This window comes from Apteryx rowi, unplaced genomic scaffold (assembly GCF_003343035.1).
Source record: "Apteryx rowi isolate R43461 unplaced genomic scaffold, aptRow1 scaffold_325, whole genome shotgun sequence".
Classification (NCBI taxonomy): Eukaryota; Metazoa; Chordata; class Aves; order Apterygiformes; family Apterygidae; genus Apteryx; species Apteryx rowi.
In genome coordinates this window covers 837,558-857,423 of record NW_020449697.1, presented here as the reverse complement: position 1 = coordinate 857,423, position 19,866 = coordinate 837,558, and the positions used below count along the sequence as shown (strand labels likewise).

Sequence of the window (19,866 nt, the reverse complement as noted above, 5' to 3'; positions counted from 1 at the left end):
CATAAGAGGAAAAAATATATAAATTTATTTACATATTTTACATCAAAATCACAAAAAATATTCTTGGTAGTCAGATGGTGTTACCACCTTGTTACAGTAGGCTTTACATCAGCATGTTGGTAATTCTGGAATGTGTACCGTATCTTTGTGTGGCAATTTAATAATTAGTTTTTCTGAATCACATTCCAACACATCTAAGAGAAAAGCTATGCAAGACATTCGGAAGGCCAGACTAAACAATCAGACCATGATTTCTGGAATATAAACTGGTTTTAATTGAAAAATATCTTAGTTAAGGACTCTGGATACTGTCATTTTCAAAACAGCAAATGCTGGATTGACAAGTTTAGCAGTTACAGCGTGTTGAAGTACTACATTCAATTCTGGCACAACAGCCAAACCTTAATTTTATTTCTCTGGCTGCAAAAGCATTTGCTGCCCCTCACGAGAGCTTGTGCAGCCTTGAAGAAAATTCCAGATACTGCACCATACACACCATTCTGTGATACCACAAAACACATCTTCCAAGGCTAAATCGTGTGGTTCTCCTGTATGAGAGAACAATCAACTGCTTTCAGAGACACTTCTGTATGCATTAAGCACAAAAGTATTCAGCCTTCTTGTTCACCAAGCTGCAAGTCTCTAGGATGTAACCACTCTAGTTTAGCTAAAATCTGTCATTCCATTCATTACAGTGAAATTCAGCTTCTGTCACAGTAACCTCCAACACCAATTTCTTTTTTTAATCTTAACCTAATGACAATTCAGATATCTTTGTACTTTGCTTCCCTAGGTCTTTCTCATCCCTTTTAAACTAAGTGATGTGTTTAAAAAAAAAAAAAAAAGACATCTGAGCAGCATTAAAAATATGTTCTTTACAAAATGAGCTGTATAAGCATGATTTTTAATACTAATGCTTTTTTTTTTTTTTAAGAAGCTTCTAGATCAGTTTCAAACTTAATGAAGGCTGACTGATCTTTAAATGAATTAAAGTTACTGATCTCATGAACTCACATTTTGGCCAATGGTTTGAAAAGGAAATAAATTTTAAAAAAAATTAAGTCTTTTCTTAGCTCTCAGTGAGATGCTACAACTTACTTACACCACACTTTCCAGTCTTCTGTGGGGTATTTTATTCCATCTTGCTCTGCAAGCCTTTGGAACACGAGTTCATTTGAACTTCAGCAAAGCTCTCCAACCTCAAGCTTTTCTTACCCAGTGTTTTGCTGTTTGCTCAACAAACTAAGCATTCGCTTTTCAAAAAGTGTTATAAAACCATTTATAGGTGTGTTGCTCAGTTCAATGAAGTGATGCAGCATGCCTAAAAATCATGCCCACTTTCACTGGATGGGTAACTGTCAGAAGTTTTCACTGGAAGCAGCATAAGCCTCTAAAGAATTCTTTTCTTTTGACAAGGTTCAGCCATAACTGAATCCAATGAATGAAAGACAAGGACTTGTGCTCCAGTTTCTCAATCCACTTGGCAGCTCTCTCCATATTTAGACACCATAGACCGTGATACTAGCTACAGTACAATTTCATTTCTGTTCTTCCTAAACTCCACTTACACTCATGTTAATTATTTCAATGATAGTACTTTCAACACACTGGCATAACTGAACATCAGGGTCCATGCTTGCAATGTCCCTTGAACAACTTTTATAAGATGAATCTTTACAAAGTCCTGACACTTCATTCGGTTTCTCCTTTAGTTGCTGGAGACCTAGAAAATTAAGTTAAAAAAAAAATTACAAATAAATACAGCAAAAACAATTGTTATACTACACCCTTAATGCAAATATGCATATTGGGAAACAGTAAATTTGAACCATCGCTATTTCATACACCAGGTTTAATTCCACAGAGTACTTCTAGCAAAACTAAAAACATCTTTCATTTCACCTACATCTGACTTTTGTTTTTATGTATATTCTTTTAACATAAATATCCTAGCATAGATAATATTAGCAAACCTTCTATCACATGAACAGAACATTTGTTTTTAGACAGAAAAAAGACAAAATGTTTTGCTGAAGTTGAAGTGATAGACTTATCCACCCATACTGCAAGACTTCAGCTAACTCATTTGACTTTGCACTTCCAGTAGACTAGGAAGATTTACATGATCAGTTGTTATGCCGTAGCTGAGGCATGGAAATGTCTTTGTGTTCTCAAAAGCCAATGGTCTTTGCTCATATCCTTTCCTCCCAAGACTATGAGGGCAAATTCCACACACAACACTGGCATGCAGGGTTAGATCTTGCAATAATACGTGCGGTTAGATCTTGCAATAATACGTGCAAGGAAACAAAACAGAAGCAAGGCAGTTCAAAGCCTAATAAAGGAGTGCTTCCAGCCTCTTTAGCCTCTAACTTCCTTCCTCCCCTCCAGTAAATCCACCTATCCCTACCCCTTCTATATTTACAAGCTAATGGTAGTAAATTTTACTTTGCATTCAAACTGCACTCAAACATTTGAAACATTGAACATCATTTTCTCCCCGGGACCATGGCATTCTTTTTGAAATACAAGATGCCTTACTTACGTGTAATAATTGGGTCAAAGTCTCTTGTCTGCGTGGCAACATCGGAGGCACAGACTTGCCCTACTTGTATCAGCAGAGACATGATATCCTCATACAAAGGCGGAAAGGCTTGACAGAATGAAACCAAACAAGGCAGGGTTGGCATAAAAAAGGCATAGCGCTTTGACTGGGTTAGAACTGTCAAGGAAAGAGTTAATGGTTAATTAAAAAGGAACTATTATCAAAATCCAGTCAAGAATTGTTGTTATGTTTATGAGCACAATTAGCACACCAGCATTTTGGCAAAATTGTATTCAGTCTAGACAACATTAATTAAACTTCCGCAATGGTGTGCTTAGGTGTTGCTGGAATGCTTACCTGTGAGTAGGGTTCCCATGACATTGATAGCTAAACGAGCCACACTGAGAGATTTAGGTAGTGCGTACTGGATACACAAAAATGAAAGTAACTGGATTGCAAATATCTGTTAGGTAGGTGAAAGACAAAAAAGAAACAGGCAATAAAGTTACAGATTGCTTTGCACTTGCAATCCAAAGCTCTTCACATAACTTAATATTTAGTAAATATTTCCATTTTACCAAAGAGATGAAAGCCAGAGAAGCCTTATAGTAGTTACTGTGAAATGTTTCTGCAGACATTAAGAAAAAAAACTTCGCAGATTTAACATTAATGCAAGTACCAGAGTCAGTGTTTCAGAACCTCCCCCACAGACAGTTTCTTCCGATATGTTGGTGAGAAACAAAGCAACACACAATTCACAATATAATCCCTGTAAAAGCAGCTTCATGTTCATTGTGTTCTGTTTTTAACTTCAGTGAGCGCCTCCTTATCAGCAGTAACTTAATATTTGAGAAGGGATTAAATATAAGTATTTAGGAAGTTGGTTTGTTACAAAAAACAGTGTTGGAGGGGTTTTTTTTAAATTTTCTTACAAGAGGAATCTTTAGCCCAATAAATTCCAGTTACCTGGAACTAGCCAAATACGTAATCTCCCCTTGTTACAACATACCAATTCAAGGCCTATAAATTGCTTTAGGAAGTAATAATTATCAGTCATTTGCCATTGTTTCTCATAATCATCATGAGGCCTTCAAAAATACAGGCGAAACATTTCTAAAGCAAACTCCTGACTCCTCCTTTGCTGAGCTCATACTGAGAAGAAACCACCACACTTCAGATTCATATAGAGTAAACTGGAGGAAAACAGCACATGTCATTCTGATAGGCTTTGTGAAGGGATTCTTGCACTTAGAACAGGGAAAGAACTGGTAAGATAGCTGGCAAAGGAGAAATTTAAATTGTTTTAGGAATTTACACCTTATAGTCTTGCCCCAAGCTTGCCTCAAGAAACAGTGGCGATAGTTTCCTGGATAAAGACTTAGTAGTCAAACCTTTCTCAAAAATGAATAACATTTTGATCTTAAAGCTGCTTCATCTGTTCTATAGAACATCTCTGCAGAAAAGGTTTACAAAATTTAAATGTTAATGCAAGTTCCTCTAGCTATAAAGTATCAGTTAAAAACTAAGTAGGCAAAAATTTGCCAACTGATGTATACTCTTAAAAAAATTAAGTTAAAATTAAAAATTCAAGTCATTACTAAAAGTGCTTTTTTTCATGTTCCTGAATGTAATTTTGAATTTCATGAGGATTTCATAAACAAGTGTACATGTTAGAGGAATTGTCACAATCTCTGATTTGGGGGTGAAGCCTTTAATTTAGGATGAAAATGCTAAAAATGTTACCTTAATAGTGATCCTTTTATTCCCCCCTCCAACCAATACTTCAGCAGGGTTAACTACTTACGACTCCCAAACTAGATGACTGTACAGTACCTGTTTTTCAAGTTCAGGCTGGGCAATAAGCTCAGGTATGAAATCCAGACAGATGTGCATGGATGGAATCCCTGCCACTGTCAGTGCCAGAAGTTCACATGGATAACCCTGTAAAATTTAGGAAAGAAAACACGCATGTCAAAGATATTTCAAAAACTCTGATGCATTTAAGATATTCAGCTAGATTAAAACAGCATTAATGCTGTTTCAAAGCATAAATAGTTGTAACTCTCTTTCATTCAGAATTTTAAGCAACAGGCCTATAACCCAAGGCAACACGAGGCAGACTGGTAACACACCCCAGGTCTGAATCAGTTCTTTATCCACGAGACTCAATTTATTATTTACATATCAACTCCCCTTCCACTCCCCAGACCAAACCACGCTGCAGTGACCTTTCCTTTTGTGCCCTTCCTCTCTGTTCCGAACTCCACCCCAGGCCCAATTTGCTTATTTCACAACTGGACCATTATGGCTTTTCTAGTCACTTAATCAGTTCCAGGTCACAGCAGAGAGACAGCCATCTGGCAATGAGCAGTCTAACCCACACTGAAAAACACATTTAGAGCAAAACATTTGCTAAGCTCCCCTCCATCCCCTTTTTGGGGGAAGATCTACTACTGTTTTGGCAGAGGCAACCTTTCTTCTTCCACTCTAAACAGAAAAAGTATGCCCAAACAAAAAGGAAGGAAGAGGTTATATCTGAAGCCAAATTTCAATTTTGAATAATAGATGAAATAATTTAAAAACACAGACAGAAAGAAGTAACCCACACAAGATGTGGGACAAGTAAATATAAGATGATTAGGCTAGTTTTCCCTGGCCTAGAATGGACACACTATTTTGGCATCCAGAAGGGCAGTGACACAAACAAAGCATGTGTTTAATAATGAGGAACAGGCACCGTTTAGCTGCTCCCCTCTTGGCCACAGTACTGAGTGCTTGCACTGAAAGAGGGAGGAAATGTAGGTACTACAAATTTGGGGGAATGGGAGGCAGAGGAGGGGGTCGTCATGATTTCTGAGGAACACAACAGTAGCATTCCACCACTACATTTGGCTCTTTCCTAACGAAGGAACCATTAAAGAACTAAAACAGTGCAAACCAGACCTGGAAATGAACCAGTTTGACTATGTTGGGATCAGCTATATACATCTGATGCAGCAGACAGCAGATGAGACACTGGACCTCTCGAAGATTACAGAGCAAGCTATCTTCTTCTTCTTCTAGTTCTGGGCTCTTAGAGCCAGTGGTACTATAAACACTCTTCAGCAGGCTGTAGGTATTACTGCTCTGAGCTTTCTCTTCTTCTGTAGGTAAGCAGATTTCTAAAAGAATCTGTACAGCAGCACTATCCTGGGAAGAAATTAAACAATACAGCATGCTTAAAAAAAAATCAAATACAAAATAATGGCAATTTAAGAAATTAATGGCTGTCAGATGGCTAGAATTGTTTCCATTAAAAAAAATTAGTTCAAAAATCACAAACCCTGAGAATTTCATTGCAATAACCACCACCTTCCAGAAAAAAACAGCGTATATGTGAATCAAGACTCAAACAAGAACAAAAGCTTAAATCTGGAGCATCAACAGATTATCATAAGCATGGATCAGAAGAGTCATTTTGAAGGAATCAAATATTGTTTTAAAATATATACGCAAATAACATGTTAGTATTGAGACATCTACAGAGTCTTGCCTTGTGCACATATATATAGTGTATGCAGTATGCAAGCATACAGTAAACCTGATATAAGGTAGCATAAATGATTAATCCAGTGATCCCTTAAATCATAGGGATCAGACCAAATATGTACATGGCCATGTAATTCATAGTACATTTAAATGGTAGTCTCCTCTGAATAAAACCTCCTACTAACTCAAAACCAATCTTCTAATAGGGTCATGCTTCCACAGAGAGGTAAGAAGAGATTGTCTGTGAAACAGGATTACTCAGGAATTCTCATAATGTCAAACTAAGTTAACCGTTCTTCAGCCTCACACTTCACAAGGCTGGCTGCTTCTCAAACAACATAGTTCAAATGATCCTACGTAGGTCTGTCACATTTATTCATGCTTTACTACTCCAATGCTGAGTAGAGAGTCCTCTGGATACCCCAAGCAAGAGGCAAAAGTGCTAGTAAGCAAAATTCTTCTGTTTAAACTAACACAAATCCACTATTAATATAGTTAATCAACACAATGCTTCAGACTAGAAAACAAAAATTTTATGCTGTGGGAAAAACGTTCATGCTATATTAGATACAATCTGGAGTCAAATGCAGAGGCAGTTTTTTCCTGGTAACAGAAGTTAGTAATAAAAGCAGAGAGGTCTTCTTTTTTAATTTCCCATGCCTATATTTCTGTTTATCATTGCCTTTCCCCACTTCACTTAACATCTATTTCTCCCCTTTACCTGAGCAGCAAGCAATGCGTTTTTTAATTCTTCCCTGGTGACTTCTGGGGTCTCTGGACCCATTGCATTGTTTTGGGATGGCCTAATGTCCTGCTCCGCTGTTTCCTTTAGGTGAGAATTGAGGTAGGCTTTGGAAGCAAGAAGATATCCATTCAACATGTGCAAAGTTATATCCATCAGAGGGGGACTCCTAATACAGAAACACATGTTAAAGTAAAGGTATTTCAGGAGGCAGAACAATATGGCTGTAACAATAAGAACAAACTAAAATATTCCTCAGAGATTAATTTGGTTGTAGTCTGGTTCATACTAAAGCTGTTTTTCTTAACACAGCAAAATACTAATGGTCACAATCCCTTCTGCTGTTCTGCCATTCAATCCTACTCTTCTCACGCACACACAGGCATGCAGACACTTTACAAAAGCAAGGAATTCCTGAAGAAAATGATTTTTAATAGTCTATCAACAAAAGAAATCATAAAATTATCTGCTGTACATGAAGTAAGCCAAATAATGATCTGAGTGATGGAGATAGAAAAACAAGGCAGACAAGCTCTAAGCGACTGCTTCCACAATGCAAGTATGACAGTTTTCAAGTCACACTGCATTATAAATCTCCTTAACAGTTCTAGAAACTTGGGATTTTCAATTTTCATCCAGGGCTGAATGGACATACATTTAAAATATTTCACCTACAGGTTGGCATTAAAAATGTGATCAATAGAAATTTGAAATCTAGCAGAGAGGTACAAAAATGTACCAAGTTGAATAGAAATTGGATTAATGACTCAATAGCTGTAAGGCAAGGGCAGACAGATAGATGCAAGCAAGAATATGAAGAACAAATCAAGATGACTATTAGCCATTTATTATGGACAGAAAGATAATGAAAAAGCAAAAAGGGAAAAAATAAACTAGAACTGACAAAAGACATGAAAAAGAATACAAAAGGAATAAAGCTAGAGGCTGAAGTACATTTAAAATGATTAACATTTTTAAAATAACATGCAATTTTCTTCAGGACTGTGAAAAAGAAAAGCTACCATTTGCAAATTTTAGGTTGAACTGTTTGCATTACTTTATGTTCTTCTTAAAAGGTGGTTTGTTGCTATCAGTTATGATCATTTTCACTACTAAAACTCTCAGCTTATTCTTCTACATGAAAGCCATAAACCAACTTACATCTCCCCTGTCATCACTGACATCTAGAGGAACTTATTTCCAAGTACTACTAAAATACTTACTCGAGAAATTAATCAAATTTACTTTTGTCATATTCATCAAGCACCCACTTGCAGAAATTGTTACCAAAAAGATGGAATATTTCCAGGCCCATGAGGGATGGCAAAAGACAGTATGAAGTGGAAGGATGTTACAGTTACAACCACCACCATGTGGCAGCAGCCATTTTAAGCATGCCACAATGTCTATTTAGAACAAATTCACATGCACAAATCTAACAAAATGGATGGATCTATGTGCAAATCCATTTACAATCCCAGAGTTTCCAAAATAGGACTGGGTACAAGGTTTGTCCAACAAGACACTCATCTGGGTAGTGTGACAGGCTGGAACAGCACAGTTCAGTCAGCACGCAGACCAGCAAGCTTCATACAAGAAAGTGGTGCAGCAAAAGATGGAACTTACAAGCTCATACAACTAGTCTGAAAATGTTTTGAAATACTGAAAGTTTTCAGAAGTTTTCTGTGAGATACCACTCACTATGCATCAATCTTAAGTACCACAGAGCATCAGAAGAAATTAAAGGAGAGAGATGCTTACCTATGAACTCTCTGATCACATCTTAGTACAATCAAAGGATCGATCATCAGATCATTCTGAGTGTATTTCTGCTGTCGGACTATTTTTACTGAAGGCTGCAGAGCATTAACAGTCATGACCCACAATCTACAAATGAGATTATTTTTAACATTTTTAAAAGATAATCCGTATGAGAAAGAGGATCACATAAGCATCTGGATATTCACTTATCTCAATTAGATGTATTTTTCTAGGCCTATCAAGGAGCAAAACACCTGTACCACATTTGCAGCTCCTGAAGTTAACAACCAAGATATAGTCAACTTACATTCACCGAAATGATATCAACCAAACTATGTTTTTGTTGCAATATAGAGTATCTACTTCCCCAAAAAAGGCACACTCTTACCAGAGCAAGTGTGTGTTTCAGCAATAATATGGCATAAATGATGTATACTATAAAACCATTCTATTAGATTTTAAGCCAACTGGAGACTCCCTTTCCTCTGGGAACAAAAACTACCTTCCTTTTAAATAGAGAACAGATCAAAAATTTCAACGAAGCACAAAGCAATATAAATCCAACACAATCTAGTCAATCACAACCTCCAATTCCTGGAGCCAGTCGTAAGTTTACTATAATAGACAAAGGCAGTATGTCACTATTTTTAAAACAGAAGGTTGCATTCCACCCACCTGCAACAACAAATGAAACAGTAGTTTGAACTTACCTTCTTGGCATCACAGTGTTAAGAACCATCCACAGTTTATTGACAGTCTGAAGAATCCTCCGTGGGACTCCAGCATTCAGCAACCGATTCATGTTTGAAGTCAGTACTTCTGCATATGGGATCAATTCACCAGCAGAGAGAAGTGTTAAATGTTCCAGAATCTGCATCAGCTGGGTATGATTTCCTGGGAGCATGGAAAACGCTATAAAATAAATACAATGGGATTTTGATAAAACTGGACTCTGACATTTTAAAAATCCTTCAAGTCTGTTCATAGACGCAAAACAAGCTTGCAGCAGAACATTTTCATTATACAAATGCAGTATAATCGAATGATTCAGATGGATACACACTCCCAGACCCACTATATTCCAACCAATTAGGAAAGAAAACTGCTTACTTCAAATGAAGTTATTTACCTTCCTGGAGCTGTTTGGGAGAATGATTTTTGGCAATGTTTGTAAGAAGCATCCTCCTCAGTAAGGCATCAGTGCCTGTGATCTGCTCCTCGCAGATCCAGTCTTCCACAATACAGAGGTGTGGATAGTTAGTAGCAAGAAGGCGTAACAGTGCAGAATGCAAGCCTGTAACGGTGTTAAGACAGTATAAATCTTAAATACCTGCAGCATTCACCTGAACATATTACGTCCTATCATCTCAATAACAGACCATAACTGAATGACTGCTGGGAAGTTTAGTAAGCTTGCATGTTTACAGCCTGAAATTGTAACTCCAACAGAAAGGAAAAGTTAGCTTTTGGAAAGGTGGGAGGACCCTATAGTAACTTTAAAGTGCAGTCTGGAACAATTATAAAATTCTCAGGTAATTCAAACCTACTTTAAAAAGAATCGTCTTCCCCCAACTTTCACTATAACTCTCTAAACATACCTGTAACCTCATTTGTGACAGATTTTAAAACAAACAAAACAGAGAAAGCATGCTATGAAACAGATGGATGTAAAGCTGGAAATACGCTTAGCCTTCCTTCTGCACGCACACTGGGCTTGCACACACAGATATACCTCCAAGTTCCTGCTGCAGTCCTTGTGCCTGGCGGATGAGGTACTTGATTGGAATTTGATCCATTAATGCTGAAGAGTAAGACTTGGGCTTTTTTTGCATGGCAGCTATAAGGAAACAGGGACAGAAACCACACATAACAGTTGAAGAAAATATTTCCCCAACCGAATCAATAAAGAAAACGTAAAGCACTAGCCTCTACGTTATTTGGGCAGAATACAGAAAACTCCAAATAACACACCTCACTCCTGTTAGAGTATTAAATTAAGCCCTTCAGGACATCACTTCTGTGAACTGAAATCTTTTCCTGGCAGCATCTGGGTTTGTTCCAAAGATCTCCTTAACATTTTTGATCAAGTCTAACTGATTTTGAGATCATAGCTCAAAACTGCAATTTCTTTATTCAACATAAAAAAATCTGCTTACCAGTTGCTTCATGGAATTTCACCTGTTAGCACACACAACAGGTGGTAGTGGGATGGAGGTTATAAATGTAGAAAGAACCATAATTGCTTTTTAATGTGTTTCTTTCTTGGATAATATGAACAAAATAGCACTGATGAATGCTGGAAGTTTTGCACGCTAAAAAGGGCAGCTAAAAATGCACATCAGGTATAAATACCATGTTTTCAATGAAATCAAGCTCAGTCAATAAACTACAAAACATTCTTTTAGTATTGATTTAAAGTCTGAATTTCAAAGGCAAAAAGAAATCATTCAGCCTTGGCAACAATAAAATCACCAGGCAGAGGAAACATATTTAGGTTGCAAGTTTGATGGCACATGAATAAATGAAGATCTAAAGTCATTAACAACTCTTTGTTACTTGTTGCTATATTTATCAGACTGTTACAAACATTTCTGGTAACTTTCTGGCCAAATTGGATCCTTCTCAATCTAGAAAAAAACCCCCATAACTACAGAGTTTTAGTAGAACTTTCATGTCCTTAGTTTCTAGAGTAACACTATATTTATTACAAGAATTACACTGCCAAAATAAACTCTGATCTAAATTTCTTATACTGTACTTGAATCTGATACTAATATGAACTTTGTTTATTGTAAGAATTCCCATATTTGCATCTAACTTTCAGTTCAGCTGTTGCCCACTGGTTGCATTCATACATACCTAGTGTCTTAGTGTTTGCCAGAAGTGCTTCTTCATACGACAGGACATAGTAGAGGACAAGCAATCGTGTTGTGATGCTGTAACGTTGAGCAAGTCGAGCATTTTCTCCCTGCACATAAAACCACATACAAAGGTCATGTTGCATCCCTGATTCTTGAGAACAAAAATTTGGATTTAACTGCAAATATGAAGAAAGATAAGGCAGTAACCTTGGATTAAAATATCAAGCCGTATGAGGTCCAAGTTGAAGGTTGTGGGAAACTTATTTTTCTAAAAAAAATGACAAAACTTCAAACATAAAACATGTTTTTGATATCTTGGGATACCAGAATGGAGCTATCCCAGGATTTCAATGCAAGTCAATGCTTGCCACACATTCTAGATGCGCCCAAGTGACCATTCTCATACTTCTTTCAAAAAGAAAGCGCTTCTTCCAAAATTAAGTAGGGTGTTTCAATTAAATAAGATTTTTGATGTAACAAAATTGAGTCAGAAAAAAAAATTATATGACGGTGCCAAAAAAGCACCTCCACTTTCCAATTCATTTTACTGCTAGAATGAACCAGTAACTTTTAGAAAGTGTTTTTCTTTTCTTTTTTTTTAATAGCATGAGTTGGTCACTTCCCAAGGAACAGGGTAAAAGGGGGACAAATAGCAACCCTCACAGAAATCTGAGTAGCACTAACAAGATTCCCATCAAAATATGTGATGGGAGGCAGTTTACTATATAGGAGTCAAAAACAAACAATGAGGCAACTTTCAGAATCTGCATCAAGCATACGTAAAATGTACTGTACCACGCATTCACCCGAACACCCGTGAAAGAAGCAAACAAGTGATTTACCCCAGTGAGTCCTTGAAAAACATTCAAGATCTCCTGTTCCGTGACAGGCTGGTTTGTGGCCTCTGGGTTGGATTTAGATGCCGGAGTAAGAATAGAGTTAATGTAGACATCAATAAGAGGAAGCAACTGAGGATGAAGTGGAGTGGTGGTTTCACAGAGCTGCCTATAGATCCAGTCCTAGAAAAAAACATGTCCCTACATGTTTAGTTTCAAAGGCGGATGGTAATGTTCTTGTTTGCAAGTAAACCCCTTTTTAACTAGTTAGGCAAAATGTATTTGAATGGGGCTTTGACTTAGGAAAGTGTAATACCAGCTCTGAGTTGGACATAGTCATAAATTTACTATCATGGAAGAGTTTCCCTTGTCCTGTACAGTTCTACCAACAAAATTTGTCCTGGATGGAAATATTCTTCCGACCAGGAGTTTATTAAGTGCAGAAAAGGGAGAGAGAGAACTTCCTTATAACTTCCTTAAGTTCCAGTCTCAGGATTACAGAGCTAAAATTGGGTACCCTAATTTAATAGTGTTCCTTCTTAAATTACATAGTAATAGGCATTTATATTCATCAAGAATTCTGTTCATGTTATAACTTGATTACTAAATAAATGTCTGCAAAATCTAGTCAACATCCAAAATTACAAACAGAAGTAAAGCGAAGGTCATACCTTAATGGATACTTTGTGCTTGGTGAATGACCGACTTCTTAGAAGCTGGTAAATGCAGTGAATAGGTAAAAACCCAGTAATGTTAGCACTGAGATTGCCTGTAACAGGCACACGAACTGCGTGGGCTGTGACAACCTAAAGGAAAGTTATAATTACCAAGAAGAACATCACAAATATTCATCTGATCACAATACAGAAGCACAACATGACAAAGTCGCAAAACTACACCCGTTCTGGCACTTATTCAGTTTTGTGTGTTTGGAAGCTAAACAACTTTTTTATGTAGTTTGTGTAATACAGTATGTGTACAACTGTAGCACATGTATTACGTTTGTATACAATTCCCTGCTGTAGCAAAAAAATAGCTTCATACTGGACAATTTTTTTCATTTGCCTCCTCATAATTTAAAAATCCAAGCGTTCAAAAAAGCATCACCAGATCAATGTACAAAAAGAAAGGGCCAAGGTTCTCCAGAACCAGCAGCATTTGGTTTCTTCTGGTAGGTCAAGTGATTAAAAAAAAAAAAAAAAAAAGAAAAGAAAGAAAGGAAAAAAAAAGGCTTTGACTTAAAATACCTGTTCAGTGAAAATCTCCTGTGTGAAGATAGTCTTCATTCTGCTCAGTGAGCTGGGCTTAATAACAATCTGAAACAAAGAACACAATTCCTGCTGTTTTAAGTTCTGCTTTCTTAAGTACTCCAAACTTATTTAATAAACTCTTAACCTTTTTCAACTTGTGTTGTAGTACCAGGAAAACATTTGTATATCTATACTTGGAATGTAAAGCAACATGATTTTCAAAGTTCACAAGTTCATGACTCCACATCTTCCTCATCCTGAAAATTAACTACTTAGCTTTTACATTTGATGAGGCGAGAAGTTGTTACAGGACAGTAAAGTGAACATAAATCTCTCTTGATAATTTTCAGAAATGGATTAAGTATTACATATTCATTTCTTCAAACTTTTTAAAATAAAACTTTTCCAGACAGTTTCAAAAGGTCTTCAATTAGTTTTCTAAAAAGTTCATATTTTGCAAGTATTGGTTTCAACAAGTCAGCTCTTTTTGAAGGTATCTTTTATCATAATATTCCTCTAGTCATACGTACATTTTGATGTTTTTCTAGAGGAACTTAGTCACCTATTCATGTCTTGAGTATACGTTTGCTCAAGGATATTAGCAATAACTCAGTTTTTATATCTAAACTCAAATAAATATAGGTGTATAAATACACAGCAAAAGATGGAATTTAATAGAGAAATATATTTGGTGGAAACAGCTTAGGGTTTACCTTCATTCCCAAAGTGGAACAGACCAAATCAATGATAGCACTGAGCTGATTACTATGGAAATACATCGCTACCAAGAGAAGCATCTCTCCAAAAGAAGCAGACACACCAGAAATGCTGTGATAACAAAGAGGAAAGAGTTAATTCCCAGCAGGGCATAAGTAAATGTGAGATTACTGGAATCATTAAAAACCAAACAAAAAAAGCCTGCTCTCACCTTTCAAAGTAAGCTTCTTCCTTTATCATCCAACTAAGCCACATTACCATGAGTTGTTCCTGTTCCGGGGTACTGCACAAAGAAATCCCATAAGAGAGGTTTTTTCCCCAGGAATTACAGACAGTTTTACTAGTAATAACTAGGCAGAAAAAAATCAACATTTGAGGAAGGAACCTTATGCCAAGAGATTTTTTGTCCTTTCTCTTTAGCATGAACAGCGGGGTAAGCACTGATACTAACACACACTTCGAAGTCTCCGCAAGAGTCCAATTGTCCAGTTTGCTGTCTTGAAAGCACGGGGCAGAAAGCTACAACCCATAAGCAACTATTTTGCTACTCTTTTTTTCTAGGGTCTTTAAAGTGCTTAGCCACAAACTTGTTCAATGGAAAAGTGAATTACTGAGGCCTACGTCAGCCTTCAGACACCATTTCCAACTAACGTTGATACTTCCCTCTCAAAAGTGTTTACTATCGACAAGAGGGCGAGCAGAGTAAAACATCCATTTACTCACAGTCCTGGAGGACAAGTCCTTTTCAACCAGTGTATGGAGATTTGTATAAAGAATAAGGAGAGCAGAGCTGTGCAGCTCTGGGATGTCACTGCCTTAAGTGTGCTCAAAAAGTAGCATCTTTACAAAGCTCCTTCTCTATCAAGAGGTACCTGACAAGAGTGGAGAAGGCCAGAAGCATACAAAAGGAGAGGGATACAAAGCGAACACCAGCTGGAGTTGCAGGAGGACGGCTGGTCATTAGCTGAAGTAGCTGCTCAGCTTCTTCATCAGTTGGTCTAAATAGGAAAAAAAAAATTCCTGCCTAATTTAAAAGTGGAGAGACTTCCAGTATCACCACAATGGTTAAAGATTACTTAAATTAAATCTCTGTTACTTCACGTGTATCTGTTTATCAAGTTACTATCAATAAATAAGTATCAAGATTAGCTGGCAATACTTTTTGAACTTAAGAGTCACATTAAAAATCTGTTAAGAGGTAACAAGAGTGAGAAAGCTTCCCCAGGGTATAATCATGCTTACTAGTATAACATATGTAAAATGAGAACTAATAATGTATGAAGATGCTACATTATCACACTCTAAAAAGTAAAAGTGGAAAAAAATAAATTAAAAGTTCCTAAAGGACACGTTGCTAGTTTTCAGCTGTTTTCTGCTCTACACACTGCTCCAAAGGCTGAGGTCTAGACTTTTTTTAGTGTTTCTATAGGACTGAATTTTGCAACATTAAAGAGAGCACGGCATTTCTTGTACTAATATTATTTTAGGTAAAAACTTCCAGTGTAGTTTACACATGGATCTTCACTAATAAAGAAAAAGCTTTTCTGCTAAGAGTAGTACTGGAATGCAAAAAACATACCTGTCTCCACAGACCTTAGAGTCACGTAATATTTGCTCTCTCTACACTACAGAAATAAAGAAACTTTCATCAGCCGGCAATTCCAGCCCTGGGCACTCGAGAAGGGTCTCCCTCAGCACTAAAAATGGCATATCCTGCCACGAATGGCTCAAGAGCACAATGACATTAGGAGACAGTTCATGTTAAAATTGCCCAAAGCCCCCAACCTCTGTTTAAATTGAACAGACAGTGAATAAAAACATAGAGCATTAAAACATTCATTACTTCAGCCCAGCAATTCCCATCAAAGCGCAATAGAGACGTAACAACGCGCTGGCTTTCACAACATGTTCTTCCTTCAGTCCTGAGTACACAGACACATTTGGCTCCATATCAACATCTGCTTCTTCAACAATGTGTGTGCTGCGAACCGTGGGAAGGATTCCCATGAGCTCCAGGAGCAGCTGCCTTCTCATTTGCCAAAGCACAGAACTGATATTATCTCTTTTTCTCTGTGTGAGAAGTTAAAAGATAAAAACAACAATATAAACCTAATCTCATCAGACATTTTATTACATAAGAGCTGCCGTAATGATGAAGACAAGTGAAAAAGAATGGGGGGAAGGGGATTTTTTTTTTTTAATTTTCAGTACCAGGGTAACGGGCAACACATGATCATGTTACAGTGGTTTATTTCAATGAACCACAAGCTTTAATCAACTCTGGCAAGTCAAGACACAACTTGCCCTTGCAAATACTGAGCACAAACACATATACCAAGTAAACATTACTAATTTATGATTCCCTCGTTTCCATGGCTATTGGATCATGTATCTGAAAATCTCTCAGAGGAACAACCGCGTAGCTGCCTTCGGTATTACTATTTATAGATCTGATGGTCCCACAAGAAGAGGCTGCCTTGTAAAGGCTGTGTCAAGGATAGGACCTAAATGCTTTCAGACAAATGGGCATGTCCACATCCGGACAAGTTACAGCAACTTACAAAAGTAGTTTTTAAAAGTGAATATTCAAAAATATTCATACCTGTTGGCCATTTCGGATAAAAGTTCCAAACCAAGTCCGAACCTTGGCATTTGTTCCAAGTAGCAAACCACTCACAAAACACACCAGGTCACTCACTCCATCATCTGAAGATTCATTTTTAGTGTGATCCAGGGTCAAAGCAACACCAAGACCTGGTAGATGACACTCTTCCACCTAGACAAAATAGCCAAGCTCAATCATCTTTTTCTTTCTTTCTTTTTTTTCCTCCAATGCTCCAGTAAGGATCATAATTACAATCCACATGTTGTCTCGTGATAGAATAATTACAGACTCACCACCATGCCTCGGACCCTTAGAGCTTGGGAAGGGTTCATTTTACACAGGTGACGCAGTGCTTCTGTCCTGCGACGGCCTCCAACACTTTCCTCATCCTGCCGTTCACCATTCTTAATCAAACCTCTACAGACTAAACATTCAAGAGGAGGTCTAAGTAAATCTGGCCTTTCCAGCAGAAAGCCACATAAACATATACACACAAAACTAGCCATTTCGTTCAGCGGACTGTGATTTATTAGCTGAGCCACACAAACCATGTGCTGCAGAAGAACTGTTGATCAGCACTGTATGAGCAGAATAAGGAAATGGTGTTTCTCCTCAGAGAAATTACAGGGTCATTACAGATTTAGGCATCATTCAGTTCCTGCTCGTACTCTGTCTAATGCAACCTGTGCACCTGGCAGCCCTGGAGACTCAAGTCTTATTGCTACGTAAGTGATAACAAATGGGCAATGGCAGTACAAATTTTTCACCTCGTAACATGTCTCAGTATGAGAGACAAGGACTATTAGCAAGGATAGACCAGGTTCCTGGACCCAATCATTCACTGTCTGAGTCAGCCTTTATAAAGGTGACCTACAGACGAAAAACTGCAACAGGCGCACGATGAGTCTGAAGTAGGCTGCAAGCACGGGTAACGAATGTGATGGGAACGAGAGGCCTTTCAGCATAAATGCATCCAAGTTGCATTTCACAGGCCAAGCACTCCTCAGTTCAAATATTTATGCTGTTTAGCCTAGAATCAAGTTGATTCCTAGAAATTATTTCAAAGCTTTACAAAAAGTAAGCTGGGCAAGAAGAAACTGTAACTCACCCTCATTAAAACTATCAGGAACATTGGCCACTAGGAGGCACAGGAACCAGGCTCCATTTTTAACGTGCAACAGAGCTTCAGCTACATCAACTATGGGCAACAGTGATGGCAGCTCTGGATAAAAAGAGGATTTTAAAAGTCATAGTAAAACAGTAGCTTTTAATATAAATTTATGTAACATGCTCAAATTAATGAATGAAAGATTAGTCTTTGGTCTGTTTCTCTTTCAAAGAGCTGGACATCCGAGATTAATCTTAATTCAGCTATGACAGCTCCAAAAGTTAGGGTAAAGTTTTTTCCATTTGTAAGAAGTAGTGAAGTCGCAAGTAAAACAGCATTAACGAAAGCACTGTAAATAGAGAATACTACACCTGCTTGCAAAATGCAGAGAACATCTGCTGCTTCCTCCAGATAGACAGGACTCTCGAAGAGCTCAGATGATTTGAGGAAAAACTCACCATTTGATTCTGACACCTACAAGACAATATTCAGCATCACAGAACAGGTTTCAGGAAGTGAGTTGTATAACTCAATCAGCACCTGTCAGACTTTCAAGGCTTTGAATTCAACAGATTGGATATATTACAAACTGTCAAAAACGTACAACTATAAACACAGGATAGGCAAGAAAAGTGTTTGGAATAAGAAATATTTACTAGTAGAGATAATTAAATACAGATGGTATTATTGCTTCTTTCCAGAAGACAGAAAAACAGCCTACTAAGAATTCTATAAACAGCGTAAGTTTACAGGAAGAAAATAAAATGCAGAGAAAAATGAGAAATATGGTAGCTAAATATTATACTGCAATAGCAGTAAAAAAAAATACGGACAGAAGAAAAAGCCACAACGTCATCTTGAAATATGATTTCTGCACTTATAAGTCATCACGTTGTATTTGAGTACAGCACATTATAGAACATACAGAGCCTGTATCATATTAGAAAAGATTGCCCTCATTTGTTGAGAGGAAGAAAGACCTTCCCTGGGAAGCTGGGTTCATTAGGAGTTTAATCACCAGTTCAACGCGACTGAGAGTTTAAATCTCGGTGAAGCAGCTACAGCCTGGAGAACAGCCCTGACACACCACAGCAGCGCCAGAAACGGAACCGGGCAGCATTTCAGCGCAGCCAGCTGGCAGCCTTCTGGTTCTTCACTTTCAGTAACGTAAAATTCACAAACACCGAGCGACGGAGACGCGAGATTTACCTTATTCATAATTGCTAGTAATTCACTCAGCACAAGGCGAAGGCGACGAGGCGAATCGCTGTGCTCGAACTCCAGCGTCAGCCCGTGCTGCAGCTGCGACACCAGGATGCTCTCTCCACTACCTCCTCCCAGCTTGTGCCTAACAGACAATTAAAACGCAGGAACAACCGTTAAAAAAACAAAACAAAACAAAAAAAACCAACGAGCACAGAAACCTTTTCGGTTAAAGAAAGACGGTAACTCGGGGGGGGGGAGGGGGAGGGGGGATTCCTCCCGGGCACGGTGATGACGAGAGGGTTCCGGTAAGCCAGGGCATCACCAAGCCAGAAAAGGCGCTCGGAACCTCGCTGACCGCCCCGCAGCCCCGCGGCCCCCGCCGCGCCCTCACCGCAGCTGCTGCTCCTTGCTGGCGTCCTGCTCCAGGGCGTGGAAGTCCACCGAGAGCAAGGCCACGATGGAGTTGACGGCCTCGACGCCCGAGAGGAGCCGCAGGATGAGCTTCTTGTCCTGCGCCCAGCGCTGGCTCTGGTCGGCGGGGGCGCACAGGGCCATGCGCACCAGGCACGGCAGCAGCAGCCGCAGCTCGGGGTCGCTCAGCGCCGCCAGCCGCACCACGTCCACCTTCTGCATGGCCTCGAAGGCGTAGGGGCTCACGAACTGCAGCCCCGAGCACTCCGCCATGGCGGCGCGGCCGCGGGGGAGGG

General features: G+C 38.4%; 1 protein-coding gene across 1 annotated transcript; it reads right to left on the bottom strand.

The window, feature by feature from the left end:
* Positions 1–4: 4 nt before the first annotated feature.
* Positions 5–19,858, bottom strand: INTS2 (integrator complex subunit 2). Its single transcript, XM_026071392.1, has 24 exons — positions 19,551–19,858; positions 19,163–19,301; positions 18,325–18,427; positions 17,954–18,067; positions 17,139–17,269; positions 16,843–17,016; positions 16,084–16,310; positions 15,113–15,238; positions 14,452–14,523; positions 14,237–14,351; positions 13,521–13,589; positions 12,945–13,079; positions 12,280–12,456; positions 11,436–11,544; positions 10,309–10,413; positions 9,706–9,870; positions 9,287–9,488; positions 8,577–8,702; positions 6,795–6,984; positions 5,489–5,734; positions 4,379–4,486; positions 2,903–3,008; positions 2,546–2,722; positions 5–1,723 (listed from the first exon to the last, which is right to left on the bottom strand). Exons 1-24 carry the CDS (start codon positions 19,841–19,843, stop codon positions 1,554–1,556), a joined length of 3,579 nt encoding a protein of 1,192 aa, XP_025927177.1. The 5' UTR covers positions 19,844–19,858; the 3' UTR covers positions 5–1,553.
* Between the last annotated feature and the right edge of the window lie 8 nt (positions 19,859–19,866).